The sequence below is a fragment of the Zootoca vivipara genome, chromosome 15 (genome assembly GCF_963506605.1).
Source record: "Zootoca vivipara chromosome 15, rZooViv1.1, whole genome shotgun sequence".
NCBI lineage: Eukaryota > Metazoa > Chordata > Lepidosauria > Squamata > Lacertidae > Zootoca > Zootoca vivipara.
Window position 1 is genome coordinate 35,776,092 of NC_083290.1, and position 15,193 is coordinate 35,791,284.

The window sequence follows — 15,193 nt, forward strand, 5'->3', positions numbered from 1 at the left end:
AGTTCCAGTTTCCTGTTTGTAATGTTATTATTATCGTTATCATCATCATCATCATGGCTTGTGTTCAAACCATTTCAGACACCGTTTGGAATACATGACTGTTCTTTCCCCCTGAAGTGGTATAATGGACCTGCAACAGTTTTTAAAATACACCCCCCCACACACACACACACTTATTCTTTTTTAATCATCTGCAAATAGAAAAATATTCATCACAATGCAATTTCCCATCGGTGACAGATCACTGCTCTACAGCGTCCTCTGGTGTCACATTTTTATAATGCATTATTAACGTTATAAGTCACCAGTGTAGATTAGTCCTAACAGAAGCTAAGGGGAAGGATTTAGATGGAGAAAGGACGTCTGCAAACTTACAGTTTAAAAGACATGACACACAAGGGGGAAAGAATGGGGAGAAAAGAGGGGGAAAGCATCCCCAGGCACTAGTTGTTAACGTGCCGCTGGAATGTAAGATGCAGGGTATCTTGGGGTTGTATCCAACTGAGTTTGACTCAGAGTAGATCCATTGCAATTAATCAGCCTAAGTTAGTAATGGCCATTAATTGCAAAAGGTCTGCTCTGTGTATGGATTGAATAAAGACCCTTATCTGTTTACCATTTTGTTTGCAAACCTAGCACCAGTGAATGAGAAAGCAGTTCACATAGCACATCCAGATTTCAGACTCTGACCACGTGAGAACTACTAAGGTAACAGAAGGAATTGTGTTGGGATGAACTTGATTTTAGGATCAGGTTGGTTCAACATGGCCAACCAACAGGTAAGATTGATAATTAAGCACTTTTAAGTGCTCTGGTCTAATGTGTCCATCGTATAGAAGTTCCATCAACTTGATAGATTTCTCTTTTGTTCAAGAGAGCACCCTGGCAAGAGCAGTCAATAGATTAGAGGACAGATATCATGACAAATGATATTTACAGGACAATTAGTTTGTTCTTGTAGACTGAAACAGAACAGGCACATTGACTTCCAGACAAAGTGAATTATTGTTTCATTTAATTCGCTCAATGTCCTTTGTCTTATTAGTCGTCGTCACTAACAGTTTTCCCACTTGCTGCCGTGGTCTTACAACAGCCCTCCAGCACTAGGAGGCTTCAAGTCTGCATCTCTCCCTCATCACCACCTTAATCCTCTTCCAGAACTTCAGGGTGTGCCAATGTTTCAAGCGGAGATCTAAACCAAATCAAAGAGGGTCCTCAAAACCCACTAGGTTCCTCGTGTCCATTGACGACTACACTGAATCTGGTGGTCTCTGTTACAGAGCACAAAGGCATCTCTATTGCAAATGGAGGGCAGGCGATGGATGGAGACGCAGCATGGCTTGCTTCTGGACTGTACACTGTTGCTGTCATTTCTGGTTTAGATAAGGAATGGCTTTCTCGTATTGCCCTCCACCTGGTGAAGAAACTGCAATACCTGTAAAAAGAAAAAGAGATAATCTCTCAAGCATTATCTATTTAATAAGTGATATGCATAATGCAATCCTGTGTGTTTTGACTCGGGAGAATGCAGTGGTGCCTCACTTAACGAATGCCCTGCTTAACGAAAATTCCGCTTAACGAAAGGTTTTTTTCTAGCGGAGGTTGCCTCGCTAGACAAATTCATTTTACGAAAAATTCATCTAGCGAATCACGGTTTCCCATAGGAATGCATTGAAATTCAATTAATGTGTTCCTATGGGAAAAAAATTCAATGCATTCCTATGGGATTCGCTAGACGAATTTTTCATTATAAGAAAAGACCCATGGAACGAATTAAATTCGTCTAGCAAGGCACCACTGTATGCTGTTGTGTTCATTGGACCTTATGTCCAGGTTACTCTCCACAGGAGTGTGGAACATTTTCCAACCTGAGGGCCACATTCCCTGCTGGGCAGTTTCCCAAGGGCCACAGGCCAATGGGAGGTAGGGCAGAGGCGAGAATGGACAGAGAGCAACAAAATGGCTGCAATGCCTCAAGGACCGCCCCTTTCCATATGAACCTACCTGGACACTGAGGTCATCCTCTGAGGCTCGTCTTTGTGTGCCTCCTCTCCACAAGAGGTCCGGAGGGTGGCAACACAAGAACGGGCCTTTTCTGCAGTGGCTCCCCATTTGTGGAATGCTCTCCTCAGGGAGGTTTGGCTGGCGTCTTCTTTATATACCTTCCAGGTGCCAGGCAAAAACGTTCCTCTTCAGCCAGGCCTTTAGCTGACTGACATCCGATGAGCTTTGAAATGTGTTTGGTAGGGGGAATTATTGGTCTGTTTCTGTTCTTATTTTTACAATGTGTTTTGGGGGTTTTTTAATTGTAATTTTATGCCGTGAACTGCCCTGAGATCTACCGTTATAGGGCGGTATACAAATCATTATTATTATGGTGTTGACAATGATGATGATAACAATATCTTACCTTGGGCTCATTTCCATTCATACACCCCTCTTTATCCTCCTTCCTCACAAGTCAAGAAGCAGTGTCAGAGTTCAAGGAGACATTCCAGGCCAGGCAAAAGCACTCCAGGGGAGTGCAAAGCAGGACTGGTGAGGGGTGTGCCATGGGGAGAGGTACCTTGGCCTGTAGAGAGGTCCTGAGCTGCACTGAGATTCCTCATCCCTGCTTCACCCTTATAATAAAGCTTGCAGCATCCTTCTGTTAGAAGAATTTTAAGGTCTCAAATATATATTCATTAATGCACACATATCTAAATATATAAGCCATGTTCCTGAAACAGTGCAGGCAGTGGTGGAGGAAGCCGCTGTGTCACCCGGGGCGGCAAATTGCCGTGCACCAGGGAAGCGTCGCTCGTAGCACGCATGCGTCGCTACGTAATGAAGCTACGCGTGCGTCGCTACGTAACGAAGCTACGTATGCGCACTACGTAGAGGGGGATCGCGCTCCCCCCAAGCGACTTCAAAACGGAACCTCCAGCCTCCCAGTAGAAAGCCTCGCTCGGCACGGTGGGCGGGTGCCACCCTGGAGCTGGAGGGGGGGTGACAGTCGGCGCCCCCCGATTCCCAAGCCGAGCCTCCAGCCTCCCGAAGCGGGCTTTTTACTGGGAGGCTGGAGGGGCTCGGCTTGGGAGTTGCGGGGTGGAGCGCCGACTGTCACCCCCCCTCCAGAGTGGAAACCAGGGCGAACCTCTCCTATCGCCCCACCCTTGCTACGCCCCTGAGTACAGGAGAGCAATCCTGAAGCCTTTTTGACCTCAAATATTCCTCTGCAGTCAAGGAGGCAAATGGGGAAAGCCTTCCCATTGTCTTTTTGCTTACAAATCTTGTCTTAAGGGCGTATTTACGTATGAATAGGGTGAGCCTGTGACCTGGCTTCAGGAACTAAAGTATTAACCATCACAAAAGAATGGCCAGGCTGCCCAGGTAATGCAATCAGCGACCATTATCAGGCATCTTGGCAGGCAGGATTTCTGCTGCAGACCACCTCCTATGATATATGAATGACCATTTTGGGTTGGTCTTTTGGTAAGGGGGCTGGGCAATGTCAAAAGTCTTTAAAGGTTCCTGCACATTTTTGTTCAGGGTCTCTCTCTCCTTGGAAGGAGGGAAGGGAACTCTGTTGTAACAGAAAAATAAATCTCTGTCTTGCATGGGCGTAGGCAGGGGGGCAGGAGGGGGCAGCTGCCCCCCCTAGAAGCAAAAAATTAATGTATTTTACAGACCATAACCAGCACTTTTCCCCTCCAAAAACTGAAGTGGAAAGGGCTTTGCTTTAGCAAGAGCAGCTGAGTCTCCGCTTGCTGGGGGGGGGCACACAGCTGTAACAAAAACACATCAAATAAATAAAGCAAAGTGGCTACCAATAGTTAAGCAGTTAAGACAATGGAGCAGATATCCCCAGGCAAGTTTCGATAGCTGACCAATTCACCCTATTGTTCTTGAGTGGGAGTTGTTAATGAGCATTCAGGAATCACATTAAGAGTATACTGTAAATCAGGGGTGGCCACCTCCCAAGAGACTCTGATCTACTCACAGAGTTAAAAACTGGGAGTGATCTACCCCCCTTTTGGGGGGGTTCAGGTCAAAGCTGTTGAGTTTTTTTAAGGAAGGGAAGCCCTGTTTTTTGGGGGTTAGGTCAAACTTGTTGAGCTTCCTTTAGGAGAGAGGGAGGCCCATTTTTGTTTAGGGCTTCAGGTCATAGTTCAACTATTTTTAGGGAGGAGGAAAATTTTGGGTGAGCTTTTTTTAGGGGTGCCAGTGACCTACCAGTGATCTACCACAGACATCCAGTGATCTACCTGTTGGACGTGCCTGCTGTAAATCAAGCAGAGAGAAAGCTGCTTACAAGACTCCTCTTGCTGCAGAGTTCCAGCATCACAGCGTCACCCAGAGGCACCCAAAAATATGAGTTATCCCTCTCTCTATTTCTTCCTTCCTTCCCTCCCTCTTCCATCCTTAATAAAATACTGGGGGGGGGGCAGATAAGTCCCACATAGAAAGCCCATCAACATGGGGGGGTGACTCTTTCAAATACGGTATTTACCAGTAATTGGGGGGGGAGGGGAGAGGCACCTAGGCCTCTAGGAGTTGGCTGCTATGCCTAGGAGTAGGACAGTTCAAGAAAGCAGAATGATGCATATGCTATGGTAATATATCAATAGAATCATAGAATTGTAGTCGGAAGGGACCACAAGGGTCATCTAGTCCAACCCCCTGCAATTCAGGAATTTTTTCCTAAGGTGGGGCTTGAACCCAAGACATGGTTGAAATATGCTGATATGCAGCAATGCCTCGGAGCTGTCGTGACTGCGACCATGCCTTGCCTCGCCCTCGCCCGCCCTGCCACAATGTCGCTGCCGCCGCCGCCACAATGTCATTGGGCCCACTGGCCCTGTAGCCCCGCCCACATTCCCACTTCGTGGCCCCTCCCCTCCCGTGCCTTGGCCCCGCCCCTGAACGACCATGGCTTGCCCCCCCCTAGTTTTGATCCTGGCTACGCCCCTGCGTGCCTTGCTTTCCACTGGATCCTGCCTCCATCCATTCTTCTCTGGCCGATCATGGACCTAGGGGACTTGGAGACCCATGGGGAGTTGGGCAGCAAAAAGCTAAACCCCAATTTTTACATCACTTCTCACAATAGGAAGTCACCCTCTACTGAATTAGCCCTTTCCCTCCACTACATCCCCTCCTGTTCCTCGTCCCCACCTGGACTGGGCCATCCTCTCGCGGAAGAACTCGGTGCAGAAAATGACAAGGATGGGGCTGACACAGCTGTGGGCGTAGCTGAGGCAAATAGTAGCCTGGTACAGGTAGAAAAAGGTGGCAGAGGGCATGGCATTGAGGTTGACCAACTGCAGTACGTGGTACGGAGTCCAACAGACAAAGAAGGCAGCCATAATTGTGAGGGCCATGCGGGTCACCTTCCGGCTGCGGGCGGATGGCTTCCGACGCACCCGGCGCATGGCACGGAAGAGGTGCTGCAGAGTCAACGAATACAGTACAGTGATCACCAGCAAGGGGATCAGGAAGGCCAGCAATGACTGGTACAGGGTATACCAGTATACACTGTGGGGACCTGGTAAGTCAAGGAGGCAGATCTCAGTCTTGTTGTCCCAGTGCACCCGGGCGTAGAGCATCGCAGGCGTGGTCAGAATTAAGCTCCCAGCCCACACACCAGCATTGATCAGAATTGTGCACCGCAGGGTCCGTTTCTGGCCGATGGTGGATGAGCACACAACTGCCACGTACCTGGGGAGAGAAATGCACTGGCGTCAGGGATACAGGAGACACAGGGCGGCACATTCCACAAAGGAGACGAGGCGTATGTCCAAATATCCGCAATAAACGTGCACAGTGACCATGGTAACTCATTGTCCGTGATTATTGCGGGAAGGATGTGCTGTGTAAAAAATTGTTGCTGGGACTGCCATTTGCAACGGAAGAATCGGATGGGAAATAGAGCGGCTGTTCTTTTTTCTGCAAATATAACAGAAGGGAAGACAAACCTTGCCAGCTGACATTAAGACTATCCCATCGATCCTAACTTAAACCTATAGCTTAATATGCACAAATAAATGAGATTGACGTTAATAAGCCATGTGTTCAAATGTAGAAAAGGCAGCGAGGACTTCACACTACTGGGTGGTAAGTGTTTTGTCCCTGCAGGATCCATCTGTTAGCCTCTACACCACAGGGATATAATTTAAGAGGGCAAGAACATCTGCAAATATAAATGATTTCTCCAAATGACAGTTAATACGAGCAATAATTTATTCCACTTTACTGTCTATGTCATAACTTTCCCATAAATCAGGCCTAAACAGCAAGTTAGAGGATGAGATGGTTGGACAGTGTTGTCAAAGCTACGAACATGAGTTTGACCAAACTGTGGGAGGCAGTGGAAGACAGGAGTGCCTGGCGTGCTCTGGTCCATGGGGTCACGAAGAGTCGGACACGACTAAACAACAACAAACAGCAGGTTACTTCCAGATCAAGCATGGCACTCCAGCCACTGACTGGATACTGTAAGAAACAGAATACAGTAAGGAAACTTGGCAGGACTTGGCTTAAAGAGACTGGACTCTCAAGAGTGCAGACCATACATTCCAAAAGGAATATATGGATGGAGCTCTCTTGAGTGGGAAAAATATATGAGTCTATTTCAGCCCTAATGAGTAGTATCCTGCCGCTATGAAAACAGAAAAGCTGCTTTCAGATTTGAACAACTGCTACCTTCTTCAAAGAGGGAGTGGTTAGTGTTTCTTTGTCCCAATATGCAATTAGTTGACCTATGCTCCTTTGCAATGTATACAAGCAGTGCCGGATTTACATACAGTATAAGCTAAACAAGCTATAGCTTAGGGCCCCACTTTCTTGGGGCGCCCCCAAAAAACAAAGGGAAAAAATTGTATTTCACTATTAATATACTTCTTCTTAATTGTATTTCAGTTCAACAATTACTTTGATAAAATACTTATTTTGTTATGTGCAAATGGCTTTGGATACCTATTGGGTTCATAAATTACCATGTAGCATATATTCAACACAAAAAACAGCAACAATTTGTTCTTGACAAAGGACAGCTGGACATATAAAGGGCCCCATGACCTTCAGTAGCTTAGGGCCTCATCAAACCACCCACCTGTTGGTCACCTGACATCAAGTGACAACTGCAAAGGGGCCCAGTGTCACTGAATGACTTTCCAGGATTTCAGGCAAACATATTTACCATCACCTACTGCAGCCTTTGTCAACCTGGTGCTTTCCAGATGTTTTGGACCACAACTCCCATCAGCCCCAGCCAGCGTAGCTATCCTGGGTGGGGTTGATGGGAGCTGTAGTCCAAAATATCTGGAAAGCACCAGATTGTTGCTTCCTTCTCACTGGAAATGCCAGGAACTGAACCTGGGACTTTCAGTTTGCAAAGCAAGCGCTCTGCCACTGACCTATGGTCCTTCTGAGTCACTTCTGAATTTTAGCATCCCATGTTCATCCTGCTCTTCTCCCTTGGCTCCTACCTGTCTACACACAGCAGAGTGACGATGCCCACGCTACTGAACTGGTTGTTGAGGTCGATGGTGGTCGCAGCCCAGCACAGAAAGTCTCCAAAGACCCAGCCTTGCTCCTGCAGAAGTTGGTGGATGACAAACGGCATACCAAGCAAGAAGAGTAAGTCAGCTACCGCCAGGTTCAAAATGTAGATGTCGGACACTACCTTCTGCTTGCAGCCCAGCACGATCGAAATCACCAGCCCATTGGCCAGAACACCGGAAGCACAGATAAGGGCATAAATGGTGGGCAGCACAAAGCGGACAGCTGGGCCCAGGAAGCTGCTGCCAGCAGCCAGCGTGTCCTCACTACAGCCTGGTTCCAGCTCGCAATCCCTTTGAGAGTGGTTTAGTATCCATGGATTAAGAAGACCAGGTGATATGTTGAGGCCAGGAGAGAAGTTGCAGACTCTGTCCAGCAAAAGTGCCATGATGGGCCCTGGGCAAGGGATGGAGCTGTCCTGGTGAGCAAGGTAAATCCAGCATGGCCATTCAAAGGAGCAGAAGGCCTCTGTGCTGGAGATGAATGCCAACTCTGTGTCTCCAAGCCCAAACTGAAACAATGCCAGCCTCCTTCCTCGGTAGAAGCTCTATGATTTGATGCTGGTGTGTACAGGGTTAAACCCTGAAAGACTGTTGTTCATCTTTTGGCAGGAGAGTATCATATGGATCAAACCCAGGATGAACTCAGCAGCTGGGCTCCATTGTACACATGGTTCTTCTTGTCTTGTCTCGGGTGCTGTGCCATCTAGAGCACTCTAAATAGGGAATGTTCCAGTTGCCTCTTGGACATCCTAGAAGACAAATCAAGAACATAGGAACACAGGGAGTTGCCTTATACCAAGCCAGACCAATGATTCATTTACACTGACAGGCAACAGCTCTCCGGAGTTTCAGTTGGGATATTCCCATTACTTCCTGGAGAAGTCAGGGATTGAACAGGGTTGATACTCTACCACTGAGCTATGTATGTCCTTCCCACTTACATTAAAATAACAGCCAGCTACCAAAGTCAACAGCCAAAAACTGTCCATTCATTAGAGGTAATGAAAAGCACATAACATGGGGAAACCCAGCCAGATGGGCAGGGTATAAATAATAAATTATTAATTATCATTATCATCATCATCATCATCACCATCATTATTGGAGGATATATTATCGCATGACTCAGCTAACAAACTCTTATGGTTCCTTAGTGCAATCTAGATCAGGAATAGAAAATCTGTTTTACCCTCCAGGTGTTGGCGGACCACAGTTCCCATAATCCAGGGGTGGCCAACTTCCAAGAGACTGTGATCTACTCACAGAGTTAAAAACTGGCAGTGATCTACCCCTTTTGGGGGGGGGTTCAGGTCGAGGTTGTTGAGCTTTTTTAGGAAGGAAAGCCATCCATGTTTTGGGGGGTTCGGGTCAAAGTTGAGCTTTTTTTTTAAAAAAAGGAAGGAAAGCCCTGTTTTGGGGGCTTCAGGACAAAGATGTAGAGGGAGCCAAAGTTGCTGAACTGCTTTGGGTGGAGCCAGTGATCTACCAGTGATCTACCACAGACGTCCAGTGATCTACCAGTAGATCACGATCTACCTGTTGGACATGCCTGCCATAATCCATGAACATTTTCCATTTTGGCTGGGGCTGATGGGAGCTTGAGTTCAACATCCACAACATAAGAAGAACTCCGTTGTATCAGGCTAAAGGCCCATTTAGTCCAGCATCCTGTCAACCAGCTGCTAATGTGAAGCAGCTCAGAGCATAACAGTATTCTCCCTGCTTGCAAATCTCAACAACTGGCATTCAGAGGTATACTGACTTCAACAGTGGAGTTAGGGCATAAACATAATAGCCAGTAGCCACTGCTAGCTTTAGTCACCAAACTCTGCTCTAGATAAAGGAGTGTCCCGGGCAGCCCTATATCCAAACAATGAGAGACTACAAGGGTGCCAACAATTACCTTGTGTTAAGTTTCCCTTGGAATGAAAGTCACAGGAGACTGTGGTGTCTTTTCGATATATGGTTTAATTTACACACATATACAAACACACAATGTGAGCATAAGATGGAAGGGTTCAGAGCATCAGATCTCGCTGCCCCACTAGGTTTTCAGGAACCCCCCGCCAAAAACCATAGCTTTGGTTTCAGCACAGAGTGCAAGGTCAACCTCTGTGTCTTTTCCGCTCTAGGTGAGATTACACCACACAGGCCCCTGGTCTATTGAGCTCCAACCCCTAGGATGACCTGGTACCCAACCATGTAGGTGGGGGAGGCTTATCCCCTCCTTCTAAAAAAGCATCACTCACTAGTTATGTATTTCTATGACAACGCATCTATTCTTGACCAACTATTTAGACATGTAAATAGGATGCTTAACAATACAGACTGGTTTGTCCACTCAGTAGTTGCTTCTACTACAGGCTCCTGTCTTACAGGTATAACCACAGGTTTGAGGACCCAAAGACATCATCCAAACCCCACCCCACTCCCGCAATCCTGTACCTGGAGATTTCCTGCCTGATTTCGTGCCCGGGGCTCAGTGGGCAGCAGAGAGTCTCCCCTTGGTTAGGGTTACAACTAAAACAGGGTTAGGGGGCCCTTCTTCAACCTCAAATCCACATTACCGCATTCCCAAAAAGTCTTGACAATGGTGACAGTGGAGAAAATCACCTGCAAGTTCTTGGAACTGGATGTGACCAGTTGTGATGAATAACCCTGACTCCACCAGTGCTCCCACTTCAGCTGCTGGTCCTGCGGTTAAAAGGCCACTCCTTCCATGTCCTCTGCCTGGTGGGTTTGGATACATCACACAAACCCAGGTGAGTTTCTCTCATACACCTCAAAAGATGCTACCTCAGTTTCCAACAGGGGTGCCAACTTGAATAAAATATTTAGGAGGGGGGCAGGTAAGCATCACCCCCCCATAATCGATCACATGACACGGTGCATGCACATCATTTGAATGGCAATGCCCATCAACTTTGGGGTGGGGGGCTGGACCCCTCAAATATTTTATGGGGGGGGTCTAAGACCCCTTGGCCCCAGCCGTTGGCTCCTACGGTCCCCAGTAGCACAAAAGACAAGCCCCTTGGAATGAATTATTCGTGTTATTGAAGCACTCACACGTTCATCTTCATGGGATGGAGAAGGGGAGAGGCAGAAACGCTCACACCCCACTAAAGAAAAAGCCGAGGCGTAGGTGTTCCGAGGCGGCGAGGGGGCGCGGCGGCCGGCTGCCCGTTTACAGCTCTACCTCCCTCCGCTCCCGAATCTTGCCTAAGCGGTGTCACTCCGCTTTCCTTTCGAGAGAGATGATTCCAGTCCAGCTTGTCCCGGGAGCAGAGGGACATGGTGAAGAAGAAACCCCACACGGCCTTCGTCCTCCTCCGCTCCCTTGTGCCTCGTGCGTTTACCCTTCCGCCAAGTTCTCCGCGTGTACCTCCTGCTGCTGCTGCTGCTGCTGACGCGTGTTCGTGTGGATGAGCGCGGCACGCCTTTCTCCAAAGCCGGCTCTCTCCCCGGCGCGCGCAGTCGCCGCCCATCAGTGGAGGAGCCTCTCGCTCGCGCCTTTCTTTGCGTTCTGCAAGAGTTTGCAGGGGAAGATACGAGCGGAGGACCGTGTGGGTTTCTGTTTCACCCGGCCTCAGAGACCAGGATGCCCCTTCACCGCATTGTCCTGCATTTCTCCCCGCCCGTCGCTCTCCAATGCCTATTCCCCGGCCCTCCCTTAAAAAAAGGGGGGGGAGGGAAAGAAAAAGCAGACATGGATTCGCATTGGGCTGAAACTTCTCTCTTCTGATCTGAAGCTCTGCATATATGGAGGGATGATGGTGTGAGATGAAAGCACTCTGCACATGCTCAAGCATAGCTGTCAAGTTCTCCCTTTTTTTAAAGGGAAATTCCCTTATGCTGAATAGGCTTCCTCACGAGAAAAGGGATACAAGCTGGCCACTTTGTCTGTCCCCCATACTGCCCCCTATCAGTCCATCCCCTTCCCCTTTTAACTAGGGTCTTGGTCTGCCACCAAGAAAAACCTTATTTATTTTTTTAAAAAAACATCCAGGAGCCTGGTTGGGAGGGCAGTGAATGGCAGCCAGCATAGCTGGGCTGGTGAGGGCTCCTTCCCTTGGCCAGGGCCCAACCTAGCTGACTGCTGGTGCCAGGATGCTGAACCACAGGGGGTGTGAGCCTTCTCTGCAAGAAGAGGGCCTTTTAGAGCTGTCCAGGTGCTTGTGGAACAAACAAGCCAGCTTCCCCTCTCCTATCAGCTTCGTCAGACACTTGCACAGTATGGCTGGAGCACCGCAGAGACAAAAGTGCAAATAGGAAGCCCCAGCAGCTGCAGGGAGGGTACGTGAGCTGAGTCATCCTGCGCCTTGCTGGCATCGCAGTAGGAAGGGGGCGTCAAAAACAGCTGACAGTTCAGCCCCTGCCTGTGTGGGTGAGAGGGTGGAAGAGACAAACACAGCGCTACAAAGAGGGTCTGCTGAGCATCTCCAGCAGCAAATTTATTTGTAACTAGCTGGCCCTGCCATGCGTTGCTGTGGCTCATCCCTGTGATTTCACCCACCCTGTGCCGATCCATGACGTATCCTGCCCCCTCCCCCCACCCCAGCTTATCCCTGTGATTCCCCCCACTGTCCTGACCCATGATGTATCACGCCCCCTTCTCCCCCCACCCCCAGCTCATCCCTGTGACTGGTCCCACCGTGTCCTGACCTATCCCGTCCCCTCCTCCCCCCAACCCCCACCCAGGTGAGTCAGTACCTCCATTCGGCCTAGTCTGTAAAGGCTTCGGCCTAGTATGTAAACGGGAGCGAAGGTGCTGTTGAGAGGGAAGGTTTTATAGGTGCAGTACCAGTGTAGCTGCCACTAGAGGGTGCTGGTTTGTAACCTGGTTCTTTTCCCAGCATGCACTTTTTGCTGAGTGGTGCGTTCTAGAAGAGGATTTTTTTTGGGGGGGGTTTACCTGGTGGAGGTGTGACATCTGTCTTAGCAAACTTTCCTATATCCTTCGGACATTCGCATGTGACGTTGCGTCAAAATTTCACCTCAATCAATCAAGCGGTTTTGGTGAAAAGTGGAAACACACCCACATGTCCTTTTTACATTTATATATATATAGATAGATAGGAATATTGGTAGATGTTTTGTACCACATCAGCCTATTGGTACGATTTGGTCTATTCCAACCGACAAGACCCTCAAGATCACCTGTAGTAGGGAACAGATCTCAAAGTCAAGCCAATATTATTCTTAGGGAAGGTGGAGCGAGAACTATTAAATAATCCTCTCTATCACGACGAAAAATTGGGAAAGAAGTACGACAAGGTTGTATATTGTCTCCCTGCTTATTTAACTTATATGCAGAATTCATCATGCGAAAGGCTGGACTAGATGAATCCCAAGCCAGAATTAAGATTGCCGGAAGAAATATCAACAACCTCAGATGGAGGGCACTAGGAGAAGGGGACAACAGAGGACGAGATGGTTGGACAGTGTTCTCGAAGCTACGAACATGAGTTTGACCAAACTGCAGGAGGCAGTGGAAGACAGGAGTGCCTGGCGTGCTATGGTCCATGGGGTCACGAAGAGTCGGACTAAACGACTAAACAACAACAAATCACGACGAGGGAGGAAAAGAAGTGCTACAGCTTGTACAAACCCACCTTGCTGTCACAGTTGCCCTTCCCCTCCATCCGTCTCATCAGCAGGTGACCCGCTGGCGCAGAGAATAAATGCTAGCAGATTTGCTGCTAACATGTGGCTTTAATGACACCTACCGGGATCTGCTTCTTCCCACTCAGAGGCATCATAAATGAAGCCCCGCCACGCTGTGCTCACTGAGCCTTCTCCCGCTGCCTTTCCTGCAGCGCCAAATGGCTACTTTTAGAGAGTGCTTCTGCCAGTAATTTGTGCTTGACAGAGCGCCAACAGCTCTTCACATTCGGAGCCAGTAAAAAGTATCCAAAAATTCAAGATCGTAGACCAAGAAGGAATCCATCCTGCTGGCTTTCTGGGGGTGAGGAATGAGTCTGCCAGTAATGGGATGGTGAGCCCCTCTCGTTATTTTCTTAAAGGGACATTGCAAAGCTTTTTTTCGGTGGCGTTATGGGTAGTATCCAATGCTAGTCACATTCAGAGACCCATTTAAATTAATAGATGTGGCTAACTTATGTCCATTGATTTCAGGGGGTCTAGGAGTCAGTGGGTCTAGAAGTCAGTAGGAATTCGATCCTGTATTGTACAGTAAAGGATACAGAACTCTCTGGTTTCCAGTTCCAGTGTGGGGAAACCCCTGTTTGATGGTAGGCAGCAGGACATTGGTGCAACTGTACACAGTCTCAGTGGGCGCAACTGGAAAATTTAGCACAATTTGGAAAATCCCAAGGCATGCAGGGGAATGGAAGTAACAAGGCAAATGATCATTGGAGAAGCAAAGGGCATTCTAGGATTGAGGCAGGGTATCTGCTGAGGCTCCAGAACCCATTAGGAGACACCCATGGGCAAAAGCCTCTTGCACCTGCTTCCTCTCTTCACCACTGCAACCTGCTTGCTTGTTTCACCTGCCCCTGGTCTGGCCCAGACAACAGTGGTAGTGGGAAGCAGGACCAGCAGGTGCTGATGTTGCTTTCTTGCACGTTTACTGTCTACCTGGCAAGCCAGTGGCAGGTAGCAATGATGAGGAACAGCCGGTAATAATGGCAGCAAGGAATATCACCAATAGAAAACCATGTCAGTAGTTGGTGCCTGATTATGTCAATCTGTGCCTCCACTGGCCATCCTTTTTTGACAGGTCTGAACATCCATTTTGTGACTGGTGGGCCTCAATAACTTTCAGTCCTGTCAAGCGGGCCCTGTAGGTAGAGAGTTTGAGAAGCTCTGTTCTAGGCTACAGAAGATGCTACAGACACTGATATAATGTGAGTAAGGTTGCTTTGATCTGCATTAATAGGCCCAGTTTAAGCCTGGACAACTTGGTAGGTGAGCAAGGACAATAGTACATAATCGCTTCTCCCTGGCTCTGGAATGAGTTTTTGGAATGTTAATACTCAGTGGAGCTGGGGGAGGAGAGAGACGGCAATAAGGAGATTTTGACAGCTGGAATTTGTGTGACAAAAAGAGGGGGGTGGAGCTGTGAGCTGAATGCTAATGAAGCGCCTTAGGTTTCCGTGGATCTTTGGGATATTAAGAGGCTATGCTATCTGCTTGGGTAGTCTGCTTGTTCACAAAGTGCTTGGCTTGTTGTATGTGGTGGTCTAAAGCTGAGCAGGTCTGAGTTTGGACAAGTGACTGTTGGGGAACCATGTGTAAATCTGCCTTGGCCTCTCTGGTGGAAGAAAGGCAAGCTACTTAACTCAAACTTGGGGTAGCCAACCTGGAGGGCTTCAGGTGTTTTGGACTACAACAACTGTCAACCCCAGCTAGCATGGTCAATAGCCTGGAATGGTGAGAGTTGAAGTCCAAAGCCTATGGAGACTACAGGCATTGGCTTAGCTCAGGGAAGTAGGAAGCACTGAAAAAGCAACAGTGACCATAGCAGCCAACTCCTAGGGACCGAGGGGCCTTCACCCTCTCCCAATAAAGTGTTTGGGGTCTCTCTCCAAGTCAGGCACTCCCAAACTCGGCCCTCCAGATGCTTTGGGACTACCACTCCCTAGCTAAAAGAACCAGTGGTCAAGGATGATGGGAATTGTAGTCCCAAAACA

General features: G+C 48.3%; 1 protein-coding gene across 6 annotated transcripts; it reads right to left on the reverse strand.

The window, feature by feature from the left end:
• Positions 1 to 8: 8 nt before the first annotated feature.
• On the reverse strand, positions 9 to 11,197 carry LOC118096816 (melanin-concentrating hormone receptor 2-like). 6 transcript variants are annotated; one of them, XM_060268400.1, is made up of 6 exons: positions 10,608 to 11,197; positions 10,155 to 10,271; positions 7,467 to 8,290; positions 5,155 to 5,697; positions 4,216 to 4,263; positions 9 to 1,435 (listed from the first exon to the last, which is right to left on the reverse strand). In XM_060268400.1, exons 3-6 carry the CDS (start codon positions 7,925 to 7,927, stop codon positions 1,216 to 1,218), a joined length of 1,272 nt encoding a protein of 423 aa, XP_060124383.1. In that variant the 5' UTR covers positions 7,928 to 8,290; positions 10,155 to 10,271; positions 10,608 to 11,197; the 3' UTR covers positions 9 to 1,215. The 6 variants fall into 6 exon arrangements, 4 of the variants coding, with proteins under 4 accessions (XP_060124383.1, XP_060124382.1, XP_034994918.2 ...); XM_060268399.1 differs by lacking the exon at positions 10,155 to 10,271; XR_009556807.1 differs by lacking the exon at positions 10,155 to 10,271 and having other exon boundaries at positions 1,373 to 1,435; positions 3,672 to 4,263.
• Positions 11,198 to 15,193: the final 3,996 nt, after the last annotated feature.

Excerpts from the sequence above, each read along its gene's own strand:
- LOC118096816 (XM_060268399.1), bottom strand. The coding sequence starts at position 7,927 with ATGGCACTTTTGCTGGACAGAGTCTGCAACTTCTCTCCTGGCCTCAAC. Across the intron at positions 5,698-7,466 it reads ACTCTGCTGTGTGTAGACAG|GTACGTGGCAGTTGTGTGCT; the intron begins GTAGGAGCCAAG and ends TTCTCTCCCCAG. Across the intron at positions 4,264-5,154 it reads GAGAGGATGGCCCAGTCCAG|CAGGCACGTCCAACAGGTAG; the intron begins GTGGGGACGAGG and ends CTTGATTTACAG.